This window comes from Cajanus cajan, chromosome 9 (genome assembly GCF_000230855.2).
Source record: "Cajanus cajan strain Asha chromosome 9, NIPB_CcT2T_4, whole genome shotgun sequence".
NCBI classification, from domain to species: Eukaryota; Viridiplantae; Streptophyta; class Magnoliopsida; order Fabales; family Fabaceae; genus Cajanus; species Cajanus cajan.
The window spans coordinates 3,887,092-3,912,278 of NC_138525.1; the positions used below are offsets into that span (position 1 = coordinate 3,887,092).

General features: G+C 33.5%; 2 protein-coding genes across 5 annotated transcripts; one reads left to right on the forward strand and one right to left on the reverse strand.

Annotated features, from left to right (window-relative positions):
* Window positions 1-381: 381 nt before the first annotated feature.
* On the reverse strand, window positions 382-4,400 carry LOC109795464 (vesicle-associated membrane protein 711). The gene is made up of 4 exons (XM_020354982.3): window positions 4,041-4,400; window positions 3,770-3,960; window positions 2,887-3,050; window positions 382-1,043 (listed from the first exon to the last, which is right to left on the reverse strand). The coding sequence occupies exons 1-4, from the start codon at window positions 4,255-4,257 to the stop codon at window positions 953-955; spliced, it is 663 nt and encodes a 220-aa protein (XP_020210571.1). The 5' UTR covers window positions 4,258-4,400; the 3' UTR covers window positions 382-952.
* A 7,249-nt stretch (window positions 4,401-11,649) lies between these two features.
* Window positions 11,650-24,172, forward strand: CLT1 (CRT (chloroquine-resistance transporter)-like transporter 1). Of its 4 annotated transcripts, none has more exons than XM_029275140.2 (10): window positions 11,664-12,424; window positions 13,554-13,699; window positions 14,188-14,225; window positions 14,590-14,705; window positions 15,070-15,104; window positions 15,256-15,291; window positions 22,343-22,416; window positions 22,507-22,630; window positions 22,915-23,040; window positions 23,645-24,172. In XM_029275140.2, the coding sequence occupies exons 1-10, from the start codon at window positions 12,015-12,017 to the stop codon at window positions 23,812-23,814; spliced, it is 1,275 nt and encodes a 424-aa protein (XP_029130973.2). In that variant the 5' UTR covers window positions 11,664-12,014; the 3' UTR covers window positions 23,815-24,172. The 4 variants fall into 4 exon arrangements, with proteins under 4 accessions (XP_082919264.1, XP_082919265.1, XP_029130973.2 ...); XM_020380307.3 differs by having other exon boundaries at window positions 11,714-12,424; window positions 15,070-15,169; window positions 22,343-22,393; XM_083063138.1 differs by lacking the exon at window positions 23,645-24,172 and having other exon boundaries at window positions 11,650-12,424; window positions 15,070-15,169.
* Window positions 24,173-25,187: the final 1,015 nt, after the last annotated feature.

Consider the following 25,187-nt stretch of genomic DNA (forward strand, 5'->3'; position numbering starts at 1 on the left):
GCCCCAATGTGATCCATGAAAATAACTTTTTGAAGTAACCGTTCTCATAAGTTTGAATTAGAATTTATCTACTGATAAAGAAAAAGTCATTTTCTTTCCCTTTTCTACTTCTTTTATTATTAGTATACTGAAGCACTGCACTGTATGATTTGATCCAGTCGATGACCATCCCAAACACCATTTTTATTAAAAGAGCATTACAAGGATATGACAAGTTGAGTAGGCACATGTTTGAATGTTCATGTTTGGTTCAACTTATTTTTATTTTTTATGCAATATTGTGAAATAATTTCTAAAATGAGTTATTTCCTCAAAATCAAGTTAAACTAACTTGCACTAAGAAGACAAAAACGACATAAATTACCAAACAATAGATCAGAATATCAGAAACGTTTCTGCTGATAATAATGATATAGGTCTCTTAAACTATTACAATCACTTTGGAGTTTGGACCATTTCAGAATCACCCAACCAAAAAGAAAATTAAGTCACGAGTCTTCACACGTCGCAGTTCACACACACAAAAAAAAAGTTACACAAAAAGATAAATATAATATACATTATGCTTATGTGGTTCACATGCATCAATTTGACGAGAACAGGCCCAAACAGTTTAAAAATACCCCTTAACTGAGCAATGAAGGAACACATGAAATTTAAGGTTTACTCTTCCACCTATTGAACAAGACAAGAGAACATCCATGACACCCTCAAGCTGGTATGAGAAACAATATATATCATACATAATGCTTTGCCTCTCAAGCCTCAGTGAAAAATACAACCCAAAACACTTGAATCTATTGCAAGAAATTCACTAGCATGAAAGTGGACAACCCGGAAATTTAAGTTGAAGAAATGGGAGTCTGCATAACAAAGGCAGATACAAAAGAAGTGACCTCTCTGCAAGCTGATGATGACAAGGAAGCACACATAAAATTCACTTGACAATCCTTCACTTAAGACAAGATGGCAGCGCAGGCCCATGGCAAACAAAAGCCAACACAATATAAACTATCACAAGTAGGACGACTATAAGTGCAATCCTGCAACATGCAACCATTTTGTCAGTGTTTGACCCATAATATTTGAGAATCCTAACTATAGCAAAAAAATGATGAATTGTGTTATGAGGTTGCATGAAGGATACAAGTTTGTTGCCTAATAATTAAAATTATTCTAAAACTAATGGATATAATTCAAAAATTTACTTAATTGAACTCTCCCCACACAAAAATCCTTACTTCACATTTAAAAAAGATGTTGCACTATCAATAATGCAAAAATCAGTCCAACGTAGAGGGATTTATGTCATGCTAATATAATTTAGCAATTATAAATTCAGTTATGAGAATCCACTGAGGCAAAATGGCATAGTGGATGTTTTGCCAACCGCCATAGGCAATTTGTGAAGCAAGGCCCTTGCTATGGAAGCACTATAGGCAACAATGGTGTGTTTGTATGCCAGAATTTTGGACTTCCTCCATATTCTGCCATCTGCTATCAATGACAATGGGAATCTGGAACCTTAACGCTACTAGTTTTTGTTTTCTTGCAAATCATACTTTCAGTTTCCATACATTCTCCTACAAGGGAGAGATTAGCCTTGGATAAACCAATTGGAATTCTAAATCTCCTTATAAGAACAAAGCTTTAGTTTGAACTGTTTTACATAATAGGATTAATACTAATGACTTGTTGCAAGTTAGACATCCTCACATAGCCATTCCCCTGAAATGTGTTCAGGTGAGGGCCCATTTGTCATAAAGTTGACTAGAATTAATTTTAAACCAGTGAGGGTAATTAATCTCAACCGTAGATTTATATTGGTAACACACGTGTTTTCATTAGAGTGCAGGAATTAATTTTCCAACACCAAAACAGAGGCTAGATCTAAGTTTGAAACTCTGCCTCGTTTATTACTCCATTACTGACAGGTGTGATAGTTTTGGAATAAACTTTTTGGTAATTTTGGTGAGGTACGTGTGTGATCTAGTTCATTCTTCATTGGATCAGTTTCTATGCATTCACTTTGAAGGGTTTTGGTAAGAAAGAAAACAAAATGGTGTGTCAATGCACTGTTTTGGGATTGTGTGGTTGGACAGGAATCCCACATTTTCATGGGTGTTTGTTTTCTCACCTCTACATTTGTTATGAGATAAAATCATTTTCATGGTCTTTTTGGTGTTCAGCACTTGGTTTCTTTAAGTGTATCAGTATTTGCGTGCAAGGAAACTGCGCACCTCTCCTACATTGACTAGTTTTTGGGAGCTTCAATTTTGTCTGTTTCTTTCTCTATTTTTAATTTTCTTTGTTGAGGATATTTTATCCTACAACCTTTTTCATTTCTACCTCTTCCTTTCTCTAATAACTTTTCTTCTTTTTATCTTGTAAAAAATGTGATAAGAACCTTGAGAGAACCACACCACAAAAACTAGTCATTGTAGTTGGAGTGCTCAAAAACCCCACACTAGGACCCAATAATTTCAATGTGGTACTCAAGTCCTATACCTTGTAAACGGATCCTAACACAATGAAATTATTTCAATCACGAAAATAGTTTTGGCACACTGAGCAGTTTTTGCCAACACTTCCAAGTTTCAACCTAGAACCTCTACCCTAATCCACACACAACCAACCACCTACATTTAAACCCAGAAGATTTCCATCAGAATCCTCTGAAATTCTATCAAATAATTATATATTTACTCTAGAATCTAGATGATTCTAAGGATGTTGGCACATATTCTATTTATGAAAATCCAATTGATCATGCAGGAAATGATATAAAAAGATGGATAAAAAGTTTCAGATTCATTCAAGAGACTGCAGTTTTTTTTCTCCTTAAAAGTCCAACTAATAAGACTATGGTTTAGATCGAGAACATACGTAAGCTTGACATTTCTCCACCAGACAGTGCTTCTGAAACGACGAGCTTGCTTCCGGAAGCGAAGTGTGTTTCCTTGCATATTAGCAGTTTTATCCACCAGCAATTCCAACCTATCACCTCGGTCCAAAACTTTGTCAATATTTTCTATCATGACATTTCGTACCTGTTAAAAGAAACCAAAAGAAAAGTGAACACACACATGAGATCAGAACAACCAAGCAAATCAAACATAAGGTTCAATTTGGATAAATTATCAACAAACATTTATGGAAGAAAAATATAAAGAGGTAAAATAAATCAAGCTTCTCTTACGAGTTAAAATAATTAATATTTTTTTTTGTCATTAGGCATGGTCTACACAGTATCACAAAATTGACAGCCAATCATTAATCTACGCTCACGGGACATGAATTTTGGTGATTAAACATTATTTTAACACCACATATTATAATTTCTTTCTCTAAAAAATAAATTGCATAATAGAATTTAACTTATAGAAGTTTGATTTATTTAATTTCTCTATTCTTCTCTATAAGTACTTATATAGAAGTTTATCCAAACTACACCTGAGTATAAATTGAAAAAGTCAAAGTGCAGTACAACACTCACTTAATCACTTAAAATATAGATCAAATGGAATTTCTGCTCACGATTATCTCTATTTGTCCCATTAATTATAAAAACAAAATCTAGATTACTTTTCTATGGAACCACTATCTTGTTCCCTGAACTTAAGCAGTATTTGAATCACTGAAAAAAGTATGAATTGAAGTGGAACTAAATGCAGTTATCAGTTATCATTGTTAGCTACACACTCAGCGACACAATTAGTTCTCAATTTTCAATCGCCACACAAATCGAAGAGAAGAACCGGTACCGCACCTGAGACATTTCACCTTTGAGCCGATTGATCCTATCGGCGTTAGGATCACTGGAATAGTACTCCATCTGCTGACTCAAAACCCTAGAGAACTCCTCGTTCATGCCGTAAGGCTGCGCGGTGTGAACGGCGCGCGCGTAAGTCCTCACGAACTTCTGGTGAATGTCCTCGAGAAAGGCGAAAGGAAGCCTCCCTGCGGCAAAATGAATCGAAAACAGTGAGAACGAATCGAATCGGGAATTTAGGTTTAGCGGAAGCGATCGGAATACTGACTGCCGGCGGTGTCGTCGGCCATGCAGAGAACGGTGAGTCCATCGGTGCGCTTCACGTGGAAGATGTAGCGATCCTGAGAGTAAGAAACGTGCGTGTCGTTGTTGCCAGGGATCTTGTCGAGAATCTGTCTGGCGATTGCGCTTGCGTTGGTGGTGGTGGCGCTGAACTCCGCCAGCACCACCGATCCACGACCTACCAGCGCGTACAGAATCCCCATTCGACCACGGATTGGATTTGGAACTATGCACTCTCACTCACCCCAAACCCTTTTCGCTTCTTCTTCTTCTTCTCCTTCTTCTTCTTCTGTTCATCAAATGTCTCTTTCTTCTTGACCCTTTCCTTTTACCCTCACTCACTGCCTCCTGCTTTATACTTGGAATTTAATTTAATTATTGCGCCTTTTTAAAAACGCTTTCCCGCAATTGAAATTACTGTTCACAATTAAATCAAATTTATTATTATTATTTTTCTACTTTTTTACATTTCCAAATAATTAGTGATCGAAAAAGATGGAAAATCTTTGAGATATGCCAGTGTTTTTAGTGAAAAAAAATTGTAGTTAATAGTACACCAGTTACTGTTAGAACATCTACAATAGAAGTTGTTAAGCAACTCCCAACCACTTTAAATATATTCCACTGTATCACGTCACTCATAAGCAACTCATACTATATTTTTACAAATTTTGCTCTAATAGAAATTAATTATAACCACTCTTACTAAACTGATTTTTATATATTATTGGTCAACTTAAATAATGACCTTGCTAATTTTATTTTATTTTTTATTATTGAGTTGTTATAGTTATGGCTAAGCATTTTACTATTTTATAGGAGAAGGATAGAAGTTCCATCTTTATCTCTTTTTGTGAGAAATATGATACCTGAAATTAATTAGATAGGTGATTTCTCTTTTGCTGGATTGTTCTGATTTGTTAAGAAATTCGTGCTGGAATCCCATGATGTAGGTGCTGATTTCATTCATTTTTATTTTATAGGTTTCTTAGTTCTTGCAACTCTTGGGATCCGGTCTTTCTCACACACCATGTATCATGATCATCATGTTCTTTTCATTCTTCAATCTAAGATAAAAGGCCATCTGTTCTACTAAAGTAATACTTTTTATGAATGCTTAAATTTGATTTAATAATATTCTCAAAGACAACTAAGAATTGCCAGCTTTTGCCACTTCATTTATTTCTTCCTTTTCAGACCCAATCGCCCTGGTCTCTTGGCCATCCTCCGAATAAAAAAATCAAATACCCAATTCAAATATATTTTGGGGGTATATCCCAGTTAAAATGAAAATTCTTAAATTTTAGATGAAATTTAGGGTTGACTAGCCTATCAAGTAATGTATGGTGTACAATTTTTATTTGTCATTAGATGTATTAAATTTTATTAGCATATTATACATATTTATACACATGATCTTATTTCTCTATTGTCATATCTCTTTCACCCCTTTTCACCGTCTATTCACGGGGAACATAGTTTTCACTATAGTATTAGAAACTTAATATTTATCTATTCATGAAATAGTAAAGTGTCTCTTTGTTGGCAATGTCAACAACCACAACCTATCTAATGTCATTCACAAGGTCAATATGCCTTCCACATACTAGTTAAGAAGTTTCGCTTGTCAGAAAAATTTTCTTAATCACGTTCTTATTAGAGATTGTCACGCTAATGCAATTCCATCATCGCAACATCGTAGATTGTTCAGGTTGGGGTCAACCAGAAAATCAAGTTGTTGTTTTACGATTATTTCTCTAACAATAATTTGGATGTGTCGTTACTTTATGACTTATTGAGTTTGGTTTCTAAATCAACACATGTTGAAGTCCTATGTATCTTATGAGAATCATTATTGAACATTGAAGGAGAAGGATGAGGATCATTGATCATTTTATTTGGTTGCTCGTGAAAGCCATGTAACTCTGCATCCGACCCATTATGGAGTAAGGTTAGAAGATGTCAACAAAGAATGGAGGGGTGGTGGTGTTGGGTTTTAGACTTCCTTCCTATGTGAAGAATAGATACAAATGTTTAAGTCTATTATATTTCACTTAACCAAGTGAAAATGAGTTAGGTTACAATAAATAAAGTGTTGAAAAAACAATTCAAAATTTTAAATTAAAACCCTTAAGATACTACTTAGATATTAATTTTTTTAGGATATTATTTAAAGTTAAAATATATTATATTTATTTTAAATATTTTTTTTAAGATTGAGATGTTAGGTCAATAAATAGACTCTTAAGACGAGAATAATTATTCGACCTATAAAAGAGATCATATGAGTAAGGTTTTTTAAGTTTTGTCAAAAAACTTGTGAATGAGGGTCTCTAAATTTTGTCAGGAAACTTGTGAGTATGGGTTTCTAAGTTTTACCCATAAAACTTTGAGGAATGATTTCTAAGTTTCACCTATAAAAATTGTTAGGAAGGAGTTTTCAAATTTCATCCATAAAACTTGTGAGAATGAGTTTTCAAGTTCTACCCACAAATCTCGAAGTGAGAATTTGCAGGAGCATACATATACTACATTTTGAGATATATAATAAATGTCATTATGGACGTAAGCATGAAGGGTCGAATCATATTAAATCAAATTTTGTATAATTTTCTATCTATTTAGAATATTGTTTTTAATGTGATTCTCATCATTATTGCACATACAAAGAAAGTTTTTTTTGTCCCCAACATAAAGAGACTCATCTTGACAGAAAACAACATCAAAATACAGAAAGAAAGGAAGAAAGTTTTGTTGTTGAGTTCGCACATTCATCAGACAACATCTTTCGATTTATAACTTAAGATTCGTTCATCGTTTGATCATATAGATTTTTGGACAACAGGTTTTTAGGATATATTTTTTTATTATCAATAGTTGGATCATAAAAAAGTGGTATATAGTGGGGGGAAAATATTTCACAATAACAACTCTATTTTTATCACTTTTCATCTCATTTGTAAGTAATTGGGTTTAATTTGTTTTGACGGATTTTAAGCATTATTTAGTGCATTCATTGAAGACTGTTGTATCATTTATTGATCACAGTAAAGTTATTATTTGGTTTCAATGACTCATAATTTTTACTTTTACATTGAGAGATTTTCTACATTAAAACTATTTGTGTCTCTTATGCACTTGAATTGTTTATTTTTGTTTTATTTCTTTTTTTGTTGAGTTGTTGTTATTGTTTTGAATTTTCTCCCATCAAGTGGAGGGATTAAATCCTATATGAGAAGATGTATGATTCGATAATAGGATCAAATTAATCCAATGACTAATAAAAGCAGTGTATCATAATTCACTTAATAAGCTGATGCATCCTAGTCTTTATCTAATTTTTATTTTTTGGCTTGGATTTTGGTTAATTGATGCTTTAATGACTAGGAATATTCGCGATTAAGTTTGATTCAATTTTTGCCTTGAAAATTATTCAAATCAAATAAGAAAATTTAGAACAGTTTGATTTGAATGTAATATAAAATTTGAACCAAATTAAGCTAATTTTTCGTGTTTTGATTTGGTTTGACTTTTATGATTTTTAATTTTTAATTTAAAATTTAATTAAAAATATGTAATATTATATTATTTATTTAAGAATCACTCGCTAAAAATAAAGCTAAAAGTATAAAAATACTGAAAAAAATTTTAATTACTTAATATATTTAACTCTCATACTTATCTTATTATTTTAATAAAAACATTTATTTAATATAATTTTAGTTATCATATTGAATATTTTTTCGTATATATATAAATTGTCACTTAAAATAAAATTATTTTTAAATGTTACAAGAAATTCATACTTTTTTGGTCTAAAATTTAGTTTAATATCTTATGATTTTATAAAATACCTTTTAAATCACATATATTATAATACATATTTTTGGGAAAATAAATATATTTTAGTAGCTTACAATTTAATAACTTACATTATTATAAAATAAATTTTTATATTGTGTCAATTTTACATATTTACACTCTGTATTTAGGAAAAAATGTACATATAAATGTGATTCAGTTTGATTTGAATCAGTTTCATATTTCAATTTAAAAATCAATAGTTTAGGAAAATAAAAAATCGAACAAAACTTAAAGTTTATAATCTTTTATCAATTCTTAATTTTTTGATCGGTTTGTATTTTTTTTGTTTAGATTAATTCGATTTTGAACACAATAATTTTAATGGACATAATGCATTATCCTTCTTTCTTTATGCTTCCCAACTTAGTACATTGCGGTGACATCCACCATTTAGCAAGTCACAAGCCAATTATTAAAGACTAAAAAAAGTTATTTTTGTTAATCACGAGAATTCTACACAAATCTCCTCATCCTAGAAGGTAAATTTCAACACCCACCATAACACACCTACATTTCCCTACAAATCTATCATATCAAACACCATTGTATTTTCTGTATTAGCTCTAATCCATCTCTTCCTTTCAAATACCTTCTAAATCCACCCCAAGTACGGTGTAAGCCAATGAAAGAAAAATACTATAAGCCAAGTTTATCCAAATAATACAACTTATTGATGAGTCACCTAACGGCTTATTCATTTCAACCACCTACCAAACCCAAATAACTTCTCTTCATTTTATGCTTTCATTTTCACCCATCATTTCATCCCTTAATTAAAAAGTCTTAAATTCTGGTGTAAAGATGACTAAACTCTCGCAAATGATAGATGTAGGAACCCACTGAAAAATATTAATTTTGTTTTAAAAAAAAATAGTAAAAAAGGTATATACAAGAAATAATAAAAAAGATAAAAATATGGAAGCCAAATGTAACACTTCAATTTTCATACTTTTGTGGAGGGTAATTTAGTAATTTTCATGTGATTTTAGTAGTCCAGAATAGGTCGTTCTAAGCTATAAAAAGGACCATTTAATTCTAGCCCAGAACGGACCGTTCCCAAACTGGAACGGGCTGTTCTAAGCTATAAAAAGGACCTATTAATTATAGCCTAGAATGAGTCGTTCCTAAACTGGAACGAACAGTTCCAACCTTCCAAAAAGACCTATAATTTTTAGTCTAGAACGGGCCGTTCCCAAACTGGAACAGGACGTTCTAACCTTCCAAAAAGACCTATAAATTTTAGCTTGGAATGGGTCGTTCCAAATATGGCCATTGTGAGTAAAGATGCAACGCCAGAACGGGCTATTCCGATTACTCCTGAAAGTCTATAAATAGCAGTGCCTTGGCCTTCTCAAAGGACTTCAGACACATCTCCACTTTGGACTTCTTCTTCTTCTACACTCTCTGAAGACCAGAGAGAACCCAGAGGAAGAGGCCAGTAAGTTACCACTTCTTGAGCGAAGAATAGTGAGTATATTGAACTCACTTCTTTTTATTTTTTTTATATTAGTAATATCTGTCATTTTAAAAAAGATTATTTGTCATCTTAAAGTCTTATTTAAATTCAAAATATGATTAAGTATCAAAATATAGTGTTAGAATATTCAATATAAATATTTGAAGTATTGTATCAAAATTTTATTGGAGGAATGGTTAATTAGATGTGACATCTTTTTAACTTTTGAATTTAAAATACAAGTTGTGATAACTTGATATCTTTAAATTTTTTCTCCAAAAACAAGATGTCCAACCAAAAAATCTTTTAAGATAACATCTATAGCAATAATTATAATTAAAATTTTATTGAATTGACTTTGGTGTACACCTTAGTCAATTTTATATTTTTAGGGTGAATGAGCTGGGACAGTTCAAGAATCCTATATTTAACAAAAATAAAATTTAATTAAAAAAATATCAACACACAAATATTTTCTACAAAAGAATTACGTGACTCTGATTATTCATTACATATGAAGATACGTAGGAATAAGAAATAAATCTTGTCGAGCCAAAAAAATAAAAATATATTATCTTCCTTTTTATATAACAATAATAATTTTAACCTTTTAATGAATTAGTTAAATAAAATACATTCGTTTAATGTTAATTAATCTAGGGTGAAATAAATATTTTATAAATAGTTTGTTTAATTAATTAAAGGTAATCGTTTTAAGACAAATATTGTAAGGTGCTAATATCTTCCTCACACGTAATCGATCCCGAACTCAAAATCTAATTTTCGTAAATTATTTTTTATTATATGATTTTTTCAATATTTTTTCGTAAAAGATAATATTGATGACGACTCCTTAACTTTTAATTTATTTTTGTCATCCCATGGCGATCTCGATTAATGTAAACATCGATCCATTTTCAAATGATGTCCATGTGTTTCTTTGTCATTGTTCTTTCTATTTATTATTTTGTTATCAGCTCAATTGATTCTGTCATTTTTGGCTATAGGAACTGCAAGAGCGAGTCATAAAATACATGCTTGCTACAAATGAATGTAGAAAGTTTAAGTTTATCTTTTCTTCCACTATGGTTAGAATTTTTTTTTCTCTCTTTATTCCACCTCTTTCTTGTATAATTTTTTTATGAACTAATTATATAAATATAATAGATACTGTGAAGTATCTTGTAATCCTTGTTAAAAAAATATCTTTGCTTAGAGATCTTTTTTTTCCTTTTTTTGACCAAGTAGAAGCTTTCCCTGTATCATCGGAGAATTTTGGTGCGCATGTAGTGCCATATTTTAAAAATAAAAGAAAAGAATCCATAAAGAGATTATACAGATTAATTTATTTCATGAAGAGAAGTTGTAGTTGATTTTTCTGTTTCATTTATTTCCATATTTAAATTCACAAATTGGGTCAATAAATGCTTATTATGTCTGATAGGAGAAGGAGGAGATCAACTTTTGGGAAAAGGAGAAAAAAAGAAGCTGCTGCAAAGTGCATATAATCAAGTCCAGCCAAAATGTCACACCATAGGTTATAGTCAAATTAAAATATTAAGATTAGGATTAATTACATTTTCTCTCTCTCTATCTATCTATATATATATATATATATAATTTATCCTAATTTTAGTTTACCATAATTTATGACTGTATAGAAAAGTATTAATGTATAAACCATTTACTCATAAAAAAAGATGCATAATTAAGAAATGACAACTCTTTGCAACTTGGCAGTTAACGATAACCATCCCTTTGGAATCATTCAACAAATGAACAAAACAAGTTATCTTTGAATAGAGTTCATGCATTCTCTCGGTGAAGAAGTCAATTTGAAATTGGAATCCCTTTCTATCGGTATGATAATCTTTCAACACAATTCAAACCGTGAATGATAAATACAAAAAAAGTGTTTGCATTTTTTTAGTTATGTTATATTAGTGGTGTAAAGTGTTTACTCACTTTATTGTTTGATAATTAACTTTTATTAGAAAATTTGATTAGTGACAATCTATGATTAGTTGTTGGTAATAAACTATTAATCACTAGTGTTGGAATTAAAAAGAACAAACCACTTTCCCAAAGAAAAAAAGAAGAACGAACCATTGCCAAAAGAATATGGTATATGAACCACGACTTCGAATATAAAATTCTCAAGAACACAAAATACTCACGAAATCTCCTTAAAAAATAAAAAATAAAAAATAAAATAAAAAATTGCATTTATTACAAAGATCTTGGCACTTTCTCCTCCTCCTCCTCCACTAGAGTGTTGAAGTTGATTACGACACTGAATGGAGATGGAAGCATCTGATGAAAAGGGAAAAAGTATTATTATAAAAAAAATAAAAAAAATAAAAAATAGATTAAAGGAAGGTGCAAAAGTAGAAATAGTATTTGTGGTTGATATTATAAGGAAGAGCAACATTGATGTGATGTAGCAATAATTAAATTAAATCATAGGCAAGGTCGTGTTGTCGCACGCACAAACTTCAAATTCGTTACTAATAAACGATGTTCATGTTCTATTGATTCCTCAGACTCAAACCCGTGTTCGTGTTCGTGTTCGTGTTTGTGTTTGTGATCACGTGATTATATCGAATTGTTGATTATTGTTTACAAACATTTATTCAAATCATGGCCTCGTTATGCCGGCGGTTATCCATCGCCGGCGCCGCCGCATCGGTCGGACACGTTCAGCTCCGGCGGCCCGCCGGGATTTGCGGGGTCCGGTGCGGTTATCCGGATTGGCGGCCAATGCGGTTGGTGGCGGTGGGGAGCGGCGTGGGCGGCGGCCCGTGGGTGAGTTCGTACGTGGGAGGGAGGAATGAGAAGGTGGGGCAATGCTTTTACGCCGTGGAGGATCGGAAGGTGGCGGTGGATGAGGGAGGCGATGCGGTGGCGGGGGGTGGGAAGCGGGTGGCGGAAGTGGTGGTGGCGGCGGTGGCGACGGTGGTGCTGGGCGTGGGGAACCGGGTTTTGTATAAGCTGGCTTTGGTTCCTTTGAAGCAGTACCCTTTCTTCCTTGCTCAACTTGCCACTTTCGGGTACTTTACCTTTAAAATTATAAAATAATGGCAAAAAAATTTGTAAAATTTAGTTGGTTTAAATATGTTTTTATTTATATAATTTTTTAATAATTTTTTAACTCTCTAAAATTAAATTTTTTATTTTTAATCTTTAATATTATGCGATAATTTTTAATTATTTTTGTATTTATCATATGATAAATTTTTTTCATCCTTTATTTAATGATAATCACAATTGTGTTTGATATCATGTTAACATATATGACATCTCTAAATTTTTTTATAAATTTTTAAAATAAATGTTATTTATTTATTTTAGAATAAATATTAGGATAAAAAATAGTGACTTTGAATTTTAGAGAAATAAAAATTAAAAAATAATATTTTAAAGGATCAAAATCAAAATTTGCTCAATTTTTAAGGATAAAAACATCGATTTCAAATTTTTAGATGGATGAAAAATAAATAATCTTTTTATAAAGACTAAAGTCAAAATACAACTATTTTATCGAGATTAAATAATTAACACGTGGTTGATTCGAGTAATATTGAACTTAATTCCTTAAAAAAGTGATTAAGTTTGAGTTTTTGTTAAAGAAAAAAATGTGATTGGATTTGTACCCATAACATAGTAAAAAAATTAATTTATAATTAGTTCCAAATATAAAAAATAGCTGAAAGTATATCAAAATTAAATTCAATATATTATTCTCTCCTAAAAATAAACAAGTTTAATTTTTATATTCTATTAGTATGATGTTTTATATACTACTAGTTATTTACTTTAAGTATGATTTTGAAGATAATTTTTGTAAAATCACACGTTGGTTTTTTTTTTTTTGAGGAAATTGTTTGTATTGGACAATTATTGGTGGGTCGGCCTCATGTTTGTGGACCTAGACCTGTCAAAATGACCACATGGAGGCTTGATAACCTTTTGGTGCACTGTGTCCAAGAATTATTTATTTTTTGAAGGTGATTTTGTGGTCAAATGTTGATTTTGGTGATTGGGACTTGTGAGGCTATTTTGGTTTGAAGTTGTATAAAATTGATTTGGACAGAATTAATTTTTAACTGTTTGTGTATCCAAATTAGTCTCAATATCAAATTTTACATTAAGCTAAATGATTGAGTTTGTTTATTTCAGATATGTGATAGTGTACTTTGGCATTTTGTATATTCGACACCATGCGGGAATTGTGACTGATGAGATGTTACATGCTCCAAAGGCTCCATTTATAGTTGTTGGTATATTGGAGGCTCTTGCTGCTGCCACTGGAATGGCCGCAGGAGGTAACTTTCCACCCTTTCTCTGCTTACAAGCCACAATCACATTTTCATTTCATTCTTTTTTCCATCACCACATCAACTTTGTTTTGTGACTGCATTAATATTCATAGTACATAGTAGTTTATTTTTTAGTATTTAACATAATTGTGTATTTAAAGCTCAAATTTGAGACTACTGTTTTAACCGGAATAATCTATGTCAGTTAATGCACGCGTTTGGTTGTGTTAGAGTAGAACTATGCAACTGTCCATCAAATTATACAATATTTCACAGATGAAAAATTGATATATTTGGGCTAAAATAATCTTATTTAACAACATCCCATTACTTGTAATAAATTACTATTGTAGATAAATTACGTTTGGTTGTGTTGCACCTTGGACTGATATTATTGTCAGATGCCAAGAACATATTATCTTTTAATTGTATAATGTTTTTTCTCCACGAAAATGGTCAGATTCTGAATTTGATTGTGCCCTTTCTTGTATCAGCAATTCTCTCCGGAGCATCAATTCCAATTTTGTCTCAGGTAAAACCAATCAGCAGTCAATTGCTCTCTAGCATTTGTTCTTAAGTCCTGTAACTATTACATTTTACATCTGCGTGATTGTAGTAGAAGATGGCAATCTGTAATGCATAGCTGGTAAAATGAACCCTCTTTTCATTGTCTCTAAATGAAATATATGAATTTCAAAACTATCTACAAACTTTAGATATGAATGTCAATTAACTGAAAATCTCCTGATACCAGATTGGTGCTAAGTGTAAACATATTAGATGCATCATAATATCCAAGATAATGTTAGACATCTTGCAATATAATTTTTTTTTTTCTTGATAGAAAGAATTGGAGTCAGTTACTTAAGGTGTTAATTTGAGCTATTCTCTTGCAGACTTTTCTAGTGTGGCAAATACTCCTGTCAATTATTTTTCTTGGGAGAAGATATAAAGTCAACCAACTACTTGGATGCTTTCTTGTAACCATTGGTGTAGTTGTTACTGTAGCAAGGTCAGTAGTACATGTAATTTTATTAAGGATCTTAGACCATGGTGGCTCAGGTTATGAGTGTCAACACGGGCAATGCATTCTTAACCATGAGGCTAGTAGTAAATAACATGGTCTACAAGCGATTTTGGTCATTAGTTAACAAACTAACTCCGAAAGTCTCTAAACATCTTGACAGCAACACGATTATTATTGGTCACAAAACAAATTGATTTAGTGATATTTGGTTTGTTCTGCCAAGGCATGTTGAGTAAACTTCATACATATATGTCGCTATTTATGACTTATATGTGTCTGGTACAAAATATATGAAAATTGTGTTTACTTTCTATGGCCTTCTTATTTATACCTATGTTTACTATTGTAGTGGAGCTGGTGCTGGGGATTCATTAAAGGAAGGTGGTATGTTTTGGACTCTTTTGATGATAGTTTCATTTTTCCTCCAAGCAGCTGATACTGTGCTGAAGGTTATCATGGTTTATAATGTTTGTTGCATTTTTCCAACTTTTAAACTGTTTCTCTATAGTTACACTGTCTTTTTCATACTTTGCAGGAGATAATCTTTTTGGATTCAACCCAAAAACTGAAGGTCTGTGCAGTAGTGAATTGTTTTAATTCAAATTTCTGCTAATTATGACTTTCAAGGGTCTTATAGTATTGGGCCATTTGAGACCTGAATTATGCAACACCACTTCTGCTGCACTCACAAGCACCTCAAACTTTAATGCATGTCGCAACTCGAAAATTTCCGATCTTGCGACCTATGGTTTAGACATCCTTTTAAAAGGCTCATCAATTAAGGAATGCCCGGACACCAGACTAATCCTTAATTAATTGTTTTGGAAAATGAGTTCATGGAGTCGCCACCAATGTTTTACTCAAAATATTGGAAAAAGAAAAGGTTTTTAAAAGTCCAATAATGGCCTTGATAACCAGAATTGGGTTCGGGGGTCGGTTAAGTGTAGGGAAGGTATTAAGCACCCCTACAACGCCCTAAATCGGTACCCTATGATGAAGTTAACGTAATAAGAAATAATAAATTAAATATTAGATCCCCTTTTATTAATAATTATTTACATGCTTAAAAATTAAATTATACAATTAATCCTAAAATATCTACATGATTGCTTTTATTATAAACAATATTTATTAAAGATAAGAAATAAAATAAAGAGAAGAAAATTGACTGAAATACCTCTTGAATGAGCTCTATTGGATCTTCAAAAAACGTGCTTTGTGGCAACCCTTCACACTACAATGCCTCACAAAATCTCAAGAAATACAAAAGAGAGGGGAAGAGAGAAAAAGAGAGAAATTTCGAGCCATAAGAAGTCTGGACGAAATTTTGGAGTCCGGAGAAATGAGCCCCAGCCGTCTATTTATAGACTTCAGAAGGGGTCCAGAACGGCCCGTTCCAAAATCGGAACGACCCGTTCTGGATATGGCCGTTGTGTGTTAATTTGGACCCTGGAACGGCCCGTTCTGAAACCAGAACGACCCGTTCCGGGGAACCAGAACGGCCCGTTCTGGTTTCAGAACGGCCCGTTCTGGGGGTACAAATTAAGCCCACTTGTAGGAGATTGGAATGGCCCGTTCCAGTTTACAAATTATAGGCTTTTTAGGAGCCTTGGAACGGCCTGTTCCAAATCGAGAACGGCCCGTTCCGATTTTGGAACGGCCCGTTCCGGGCCACTTAAAATGTCTAATTTGGGCTTTTGGACCCTTGACGTCCTATCTTGTTGTTTTGTGCTTCCCGGACGAAATTGGGTATCTACAGCTGCCCCTCTTTACTTGTCCTTTGGAATAGTAACGTGTTGCTTTTCCAAAGGCAAGTAAAGACGTAGACATTTTGTTCAGGTCTTCTCTTTGTCTCTTTGTGTGATGCTTCTACGTTGCTTCCCTTGGATAGATGTATTCGCTTGTATCATTACCTTTTAGAGTAGCTGAGTGTTGAGTTGCATACTCTATGGGGTAACAAGGGTGACAAACTATACACCTGATCTTCAGTCTTCGAGTAGAAGCTCCATTCTTTCTCTTGTGATAGTGAGGTGAAAATTCAGATCTTCACTCTTGTTTTGAGAATAGATACCTTCACGTTGTTTCCTTCAGGTAGACGGTGTTCCCTATATCCTTGCCCCTTGGAGCAACTGAATGTTGTATTGTATGCTCTATTGAGTGTCAAGGATGGTGAACCGAAACATCTAGGCTTCAAGATCCATATGAATGCCTTATGTCGCTTGCTATGTCCGAATCTTCTCCTTTACTTTAGTAGTGTAGATGCCTCCACACCATTTCCTTCGGGTAGATGGTGTTTACCTGTATCCTTGTCCCTAAGAGCAACTGAGTGTTGGTTTATATGCTCCGTCGGGTGATAAGGATTGTAAACCGAAACATCTAGGCTTTTGGTCTTGATGTAGATGCTTCCTACTGCTTCTGCTTGTCTCATGGTAGTGTGTTTCTTTATTTGTGGCTTGTTAAAGAGGGAGTATATTATGAGCTCAGCCTCTCCAGGCTGGACTGATATTTAGGGCTTCAGCCGACCCACTACTAGTTTTGGGGTTTAGCAACCCTTACCGATCTTGTACTAGTTTTAGGGATCTAGCAACCCTTACTGATCTTGTACTAGTTTTAGAGATCTAGCAACCCTTATTGATCTTGTACTAGTTTTAGGGATCTAGCAACCCTTACTGATCTTGTACTAGTTTTAGGGATCTAGCAACCCTTACTGATCTTGTACTAGTTTTAGGGATCTAGCAACCCTTACCGATCTTGTACTAGTTTTAGAGATCTAGCAACCCTTACTGATCTTGTATTAGTTTTTGGGATCTAGCAACCCTTACTGATCTTGTATTAGTTTTTGGGATCTAGCAACCCTTACTGATCTTGTACTAGTTTTGAGAATCTAGCAACCTTTTACGATCTTGTACTAGTTTTAGGGATCTAGCAACCCTTACTGATCTTGTACTAGTTTTGGGGATCTGACAACCCTTTCCGATCTTGTACTAGTTTTAGGGATCTAGCAACCCTTACCGATCTTGTACTTGATATCTTCTTGTTGGTGTTGTGAGATGAAAGACTGCCCCCAGGTTGATGGGCAGGAGATGTTTGATGTGCCCCTGTATTGGTGGGCAGAGAAGTGGATGACTGACAGGGATTTCAATGTTGCCCCTACCGCTTGAGTATTGTGATGCCTCTCCAGGCGCCTTCTTGTGGTAGGTTTTTTTTTCTAAATTTCATTTTTTATTTAGCTTTGCCTCTTTCATGTTTGAAGCTTGTCTTTTTTGTTATTTTTCTAAATGCTTCGGCTTTTTCAATATTTGTGAAGCTTGCCTTTTTCTGATGTTGTTTTTGTTTTTTTATTGTCATCATTGGTGGAGAGATCTATTTCCATGATGATGTTATCTGCTGAATCTTTATTGATGAGTATTATTTTGGAAGCCACTCCTGGCTTTGGTAGGAAAACATTCCTGGTCTTGGCACTTTCATGAATCTTCCATTATTCGGTTGAGGAGTAGGGCGCGATGACCTCTTCATGCTTATGAGTCTGCTTATTTGGTTGATTCTATTACACTATTGATATGTCTTTGCTTAGTGGGCACATAGAATCACTTCATGTTGTCGTTTGCCACTGCTTGGCTCATGCTCAGCTATTTTGCTTTGACGAGTATTTTGTCCTAATGGCTCCTTCTGACCCATAGCAAGTAGCATGTATGGATGCATGGATGCAATGAAAATGAAAGACAGAAATGATGCTTTTATTTATTTTTTGTGTAACGCCCTTCCATATGCCCCTAACTCATATGCATGCGATGCAGTTTATGCTCATGTGTCTGTTCTTAAAGATGCAATTCATTTTTTTATGTTGGGAAATTAACCTGTACACATTAAGGTTAATGATGACGATTCCTTTTTATCCATGTCATTCTTGATTACTGTCGGGATATGTTCTTTTGAGAAAAAGCTTCAGTGGCTCAATGATTATCCGGTCGATGTGTAGTCAAGCGTCTCCCAGCTCTATTTGGGGACATCTCGATCTTTCCTCTGTGAGTATTCACTGTGCATTCTCCGTGTATATTTTCAATACCATTTTAATGCCATAAGGGTCAAGAGAAAAGAAAGAAAAGGGATGTTTGTATTTTTTCAAAAGGTTGTTAGAAAGGATTTTTTTTTTCAAAAGGGGTTTTTAGAAGAATGGCTAGCCAAGGTGGGCTTTAATGTTTATGGCTATTAAACAAGGCATATTTTTTACAAAGAAGCTATCATTGTGTTTTAGCCTTTTTGAAAAGTGGAGTGATGACTCGGGGTTGCGTTTTGTTTAGATGATCCCCCTGAGCTGCCTTTCAGTTTTCAACTCAGGTTGCTGCTTTAACGTCCTAACTTTTGCCTAGGTCAGGTGTGTTTCCTAGCGGACATTTTTCTTTTGATCTTTTCTTTTGCCTAGGTTACCCAATTTTGTTTGTGGGTTGCCTAGCAGATCTTGCCCTAACTTTTGCGTAGCCCCCTTAGTGGGTTTCCTGCCGGGCCTTCATTTTTTGCAGCACTCATGATTTATTTTATCAAACCCTAGTCATGTTTGAATTCCTGATTGTTCCTTTGTTATCATTTCCATGCTATTACTGAGTAACATCTTTGTCGTAAATACGTCTTATTTATTAAGGGTTAATGGATGAGGCCTAGAGTGAATATTTAAAGGGAGAAGAGAAACAAAAGAGTGTTATGGTATTTAAAATAGTACTTTCAATTTACACGTGCCCCTTTAACAAAGCTCGAAGGCCCGGACATGCCCCGAGTTCGTGATTCATTTACAGAGAGATTAACCGAGGTTGCCCCCTAGAGAGGCATGGTTGACGATTGGTTGAACTATGTTAGGAACACATTCCCACTTTCTTTGGAGTGAAACCTTTATGAATTCTTGCTTTTTGAAAGGAATACCCAAAAACCGCCTTTCGATTTTCAGCTCAAGCAGACATTGCTCTTTTTTTTATGTATCCCTAACTTTTGCATAGGACGTATCCTATTGGGATTTTGATTCTTTTTTCTTTACCCTAATTTTTGCCTAGGACGCCCTTTACAGGTTTTCATCCTAGCGGGTTTTTGTTATGCAATGCTTTTATTCTTCAATTGAGTTTTGTTGTAATTCCCTAGAAGCAAGGATTCATTCATTCTTGATTGTTCCTCCTATCCCAACAGTTGTCATTTCCGCATGGGGAACTCTTGGTGTTTGAATCGTCAATTTGGGTGTGTTATACCCCCCAGTCTTCTTGCACAATCACTGGTTTTTAAGTGCTTCCAATTTGATGTATCGAGTTTGCACTTGATTACCAGTGATCTTATTATTTGATTAACACGCACATGTTAGGTTTCCCTTTTTATTCTTATTTATTATTTACAAGAAAGACGTGTTATCTATATGAAACGTAAAATAGGATGCGAAGATATATGAGAAATTAACCGGACATTATTCTCATTGATTTTTGTTTAGAGAACATTCTTTGGATACTATTACATGTGTCTTCCATTTCTAATGAATGTATGCTAATGTACTATCCTAGGAGATGCATGATATTTATTTTTTTGCCTAAATTTTATCATGTTTTTTAACTAAGAGTTATGATGCATGATTTTTTTTTGCTATATATATATATATTTTTTATTTTTTTATTTTTAAAATAAACTACCCTATATGATGCTTTAGAGTTAGAGTATACAGAAGGGAATAAAAAAATTTTATCATATTTTTTTATTAATATCTATTTGTTTATATTTTTTATCCATTTGAAATAAATAAACACAAACAAATGTACACCCGCGAACAGTCATGTTTAAATCCTTGGTCTGTGGTCCCTGCAAGAAAAGTGCATTGTATAGGACGGTTCTAATCTCACTGGTCTTAAGGCTCCCAAGGTGCCCCCATTATAGGGATCGAGTATCTCTGTCGCCGTCACCTGGCAAACTCTAAGGTCTGTCGCAGTATTTCGGGCTAGAGTAACCGGTTATCACCTTGAGTGTGATTTCCGACAAGGCTCGCAGGCTCTAAGGCCAAACTTGGGCCGGTCGTACGTCAACCACTCCCTATGTTTATTACCCTCATGCCCCCGGGTGTAGGGGGAACTGTTGTGTGCAAAGGTTTGTGTACAATTTTTATTTCAAACAAATGTTGAATTTAAACAGGCAAACAAATATTAAAGCCAACAAATAAATCAAACAAAGTAAAGGGGAAAAAATATTTAAATTATTATTTTATTTTATTAACTTCATCAATTAAATGGGTCTGACCCTCTTTAAACGTCCCCAGTGGAGTCGCCATCTGTCGCAACCCGAAAATTTCTGATCTTGCGACCTATGGTTTAGACATCCTTTTAAAAGGCTCATCAATTAAGGAATGCCCGGACACCAGACTAATCCTTAATTAATTGTTTTGGAAAATGGGCTCATGGAGTCGCCACCAATGTTTTACTCAAAACATTGGAAAAAGAAAAGGTTTTTAAAAGTCCAATAATGGCCTTGATAACCAGAATTGGGTTCGGGGGTCGGTTACATGTAGGGAAGGTATTAAGCACTCCTACAACGCCCTAAATCGGTACCCTATGATGAAGTTAACGTAATAAGAAATAATAAATTAAATATTAAATCCCCTTTTATTAATAATTATTTACATGCTTAAAAATTAAATTATACAATTAATCCTAAAATATCTACATGATTGCTTTTATTATAAACAATATTTATTAAAGATAAGAAATAAAATAAAGAGAAGAAAATTGACTGAAATACCTCTTGAATGAGCTCTATTGGATCTTCAAAAAACGTGCTTTGTGGCAACCCTTCACACTACAATGCCTCACAAAATCTCAAGAAATACAAAAGAGAGGGGAAGAGAGAAAAAGAGAGAAATTTCGAGCCATAAGAAGTCTGGACGAAATTTTGGAGTCCGGAGAAATGAGCCCCAGCCGTCTATTTATAGACTTCAGAAGGGGTCCAGAACGACCCGTTCCAAAATCGGAACGGCCCGTTCTGGATATGGCCGTTGTGTGTTAATTTGGACCCTGGAACGGCCCGTTCTGAAACCAGAATGGCCCGTTCCGGGGAACCAGAACGGCCCGTTCTGGTTTCAGAACGGCCCGTTCTGGTTTCAGAACGGCCCGTTCTGGTTTCAGAACGGCCCGTTCTGGGGGTACAAATTAAGCCCACTTATAGGAGACTGGAACGGCCCGTTTCAGTTTACAAATTATAGGCTTTTTAGGAGCCTTGGAACGGTCTGTTCCAAATCGAGAACGGCCCGTTCCGATTTTGGAACGGCCCGTTCCGGGCCACTTAAAATGTCTAATTTGGGCTTTTGGACCCTTGACGTCCTATCTTGTTGTTTTGTGCTTCCCGGACAAAATTGGGTGTCTACAATGCAGAAGTATTACTAAATTGAAGTAAAACTTTCACTTTAGTGACACACTGACACATGATGGACTCATTTTGATACTCAACCTAAGTAATGAATTATTCTATTGTGCTGAGACTCTAATGCTTCCAAACCTCACTTTTCAGATGCATGTTATGTTGCTAAACTAGTTCTTTTTAAACCTGTCATTTTTTTTTTCTTCCTGAGATGGAATATACTAATCAGTATTCAATATTATCTAAACCAGGGAGGTTCTATGGACCTGTTTGTTGTCAATTCATATGGATCTGCTTTCCAAGTAGGTATCCTGCAATCTTTCATGTAATATTATTCATCTTTTGGATTAAAATTAAGTGTTCTGAATATTAATGTAAATAGATGCCTAAATGCAAGAATATATGCTTATTGCAGGCATTATTCATATGCCTTCTTCTCCCCTTCTTGTCAAAATTATGGGGCATCCCCTTCGGTCAACTACCAAACTACCTTAAAGATGGTGCAGCCTGTTTCCTAAATATTGGTACATTATCAAGTGGTAAGCTGTATTTCCTTTCCAAATTGTCATATCTCCTAATGGTCAGTTTGGTGTCCACTTAAAAATGAGGTCGAAAAATTCAGGGATGATCTATAAAAAATGTATGAAAACTAATCTCTAGATATTTCACTCCCAATTTTAAATAGCCTCAAGTTACAAGGCAATATTACCATGCATGTACAATTTCTAGAAGAATAGCCATTATCTGTTTGATGAAATTCTGATTTTTTATTCTTATTATTTTTGTGATAATTGTTATGAAAGAAACTGTTTTCTGGTTCCAGGATGTGATGGTGCCCCTCTACTGCCTCTGCTGTTTATTATTGTAAACATTGGCTTCAATATTGCATTGCTTCATCTCCTCAAGATCTCTTCAGCTGTTGTATCTTGTCTTGCTTCAACATTTTCAGGTATGCGATTTGTTTCACCAAGCATAGCTATATTGAAGTATATTGAAGTTTATATCGGTGAAATTGTTGTTTGGTCCTGGACCACCATGTGTCCATGTTCTCTATGTGACACATAGTCAACGTTTTTAATTTACAAGAAAGAGTTAATAAAACTCGACTACATGGCACGTGTAGATTGAACAGAACCACATACATGTGGTAGTATGAAACCATACAATAATTTCTCTTTTATATTGACACCAGTTGAAAACACGAGAGGAGATTAAACAGTAGAAGAAACTTCACATTGGGTGATAAACAAACCATACAAATGAACTTGATGCTAAATCATAATCTAAAATCTTAATGCATTAGGTTTATGAGTCTTTTTCACTTATATGCTATTCAGCGTATTCAACTCTATCTAATATAGGAATTCCATTACACTTGCACACCAACAACATGAATTCAGGAAACCAAGGGAAGGGAGTTATGATGAAATATTCAAGTTATCTTCTTGTCTTGTAATGTGTGAATTTACATATAAATATAACATCAATTAATGATGCATGCTAATGTGAAATTATGAAGCATACCCAACTGATGCAATTTGGTTTTATGACAGTCCCAATATCTATCTATGTGTTCACCATGCCATTGCCGTATCTTGGTGTTGCTTCCTCTCTTCCAACAGGATTTATGGCAGGGGCCGTCATTCTCTTAGTGGGGTTACTCATTTATGCTTGGACCCCTTCAAATGGTTCCTCGGGTGCTTCCTTCTCAACTTCCACCTAGAGAGGCTAGAATGAGTTGACATGTCATTGAAGACAGTTCAACACAAGGAGAAAGGAATATTCTGTTCTTGTAATATTTGTTGCTAAGCATTTTTTATGAGCTAAGCCCAAGTGAGAAAGAAAGAGTCCAGGTAGAAAAGATATCCCAAGTTCAATTTTGGTGTTAGCTAAGAAAAAAGTAAATAGAGAATAAAAGTCACTTTGTTGATGTTGACTGAGGAAACAACATTCCATCATTTGGATTTGCTTAGAAAAAATCCAGCATGTTCTTACCTTGACCACTGAGTACATAACTGATTGTGTATATGCAAATTGGTAAATTTAATGGTTTGATTAACGAGTGGTGTTTCTCGCACTAAGTTAAAGTTTGTGATATTTTTTTTTCTTAAATATAATTTTTATCTATGTAATTTCCCATTTTTTCACTTTTGGTCATGTAAATTTTTTTGTAGCTATTTTATTTTAACTTTTTATAATGTTTCAAAAATAATCCTTACCATTAACTACTGTTAAAAAAAAAATTTACATGACAAACATAATACTTATTATATTCATTATATTCTATTCACCATTGCCATGTAGGCAAATTGATTTTAAATTTTTTTAGACAAAATTTTAAAATGTACTTCATCGCACTCTCATTCTTACCCTCATGATCGTCTTTTACTTCTTCGATCCAAATTTAATGTTCTAAATCCTAAACCTTTCAATCTAAATCTTAATCTCCTTAACGAGTTGTAACTTCTTATAATCCATGAATCTCAATAATGGAACTGAGTTTGTTCTCAATGGCTATTGCCTCTATTAGGTTGTCATTGGCCTTGATCTAATCATGGAAGAGTTTGATCACACACTCGGTTATTTTTCCATTGTAATAAATAAGTCTTTTAGATCATATAAATTATATTTTAATTTTATATTAAGTAATTTATATTATGATTTAAAATTATTTTTAATTATAGATATATTTTCTAAATCTGTCATTAAAGAAAAAATTAAAAACGTTTTTAATAAAAAATAGTTCCAGAAATAATTATGTCAAGGAGAGGGATATAAATATGATTATTACTGATAGTTTTTTTATATAAATAATATTAAATTTAATTTAAAAAATGAAAAGTATATTTTTCGTCAATAAATTAAAAAAACACATCACTGAAGACAAGATGTTATGAAAAAAAAATATTAGAAAAAATAATTAAAAAAAATCATTGAATAATGAAGGTAAATACACTCTGACGATATAGCTATTCAAATTTAATATATAAAATAAATGTATTCATTTTTTTAAGTAATACAAATAGTCACAAATGTTAGAATATATAACTTCATGCTACTATCTTAACTCGATAATCCTATATATTTATAACTATT

Coding starts and splice junctions, on each gene's coding strand:
- LOC109795464 (XM_020354982.3), bottom strand. CDS start 4,257: ATGGGGATTCTGTACGCGCTGGTAGGTCGTGGATCGGTGGTGCTGGCG. Junction 3,961..4,040: donor GGCCGACGACACCGCCGGCA/GTCAGTATTCCG, acceptor ATTTTGCCGCAG/GGAGGCTTCCTTTCGCCTTT. Junction 1,044..2,886: donor TGGAGAAATGTCAAGCTTAC/GTATGTTCTCGA, acceptor TGCATGTTGCAG/GATTGCACTTATAGTCGTCC.
- CLT1 (XM_020380307.3), top strand. CDS start 12,015: ATGGCCTCGTTATGCCGGCGGTTATCCATCGCCGGCGCCGCCGCATCG. Junction 15,292..22,342: donor ATTCAACCCAAAAACTGAAG/GTCTGTGCAGTA, acceptor TATCTAAACCAG/GGAGGTTCTATGGACCTGTT. Junction 22,394..22,506: donor CATATGGATCTGCTTTCCAA/GTAGGTATCCTG, acceptor TGCTTATTGCAG/GCATTATTCATATGCCTTCT.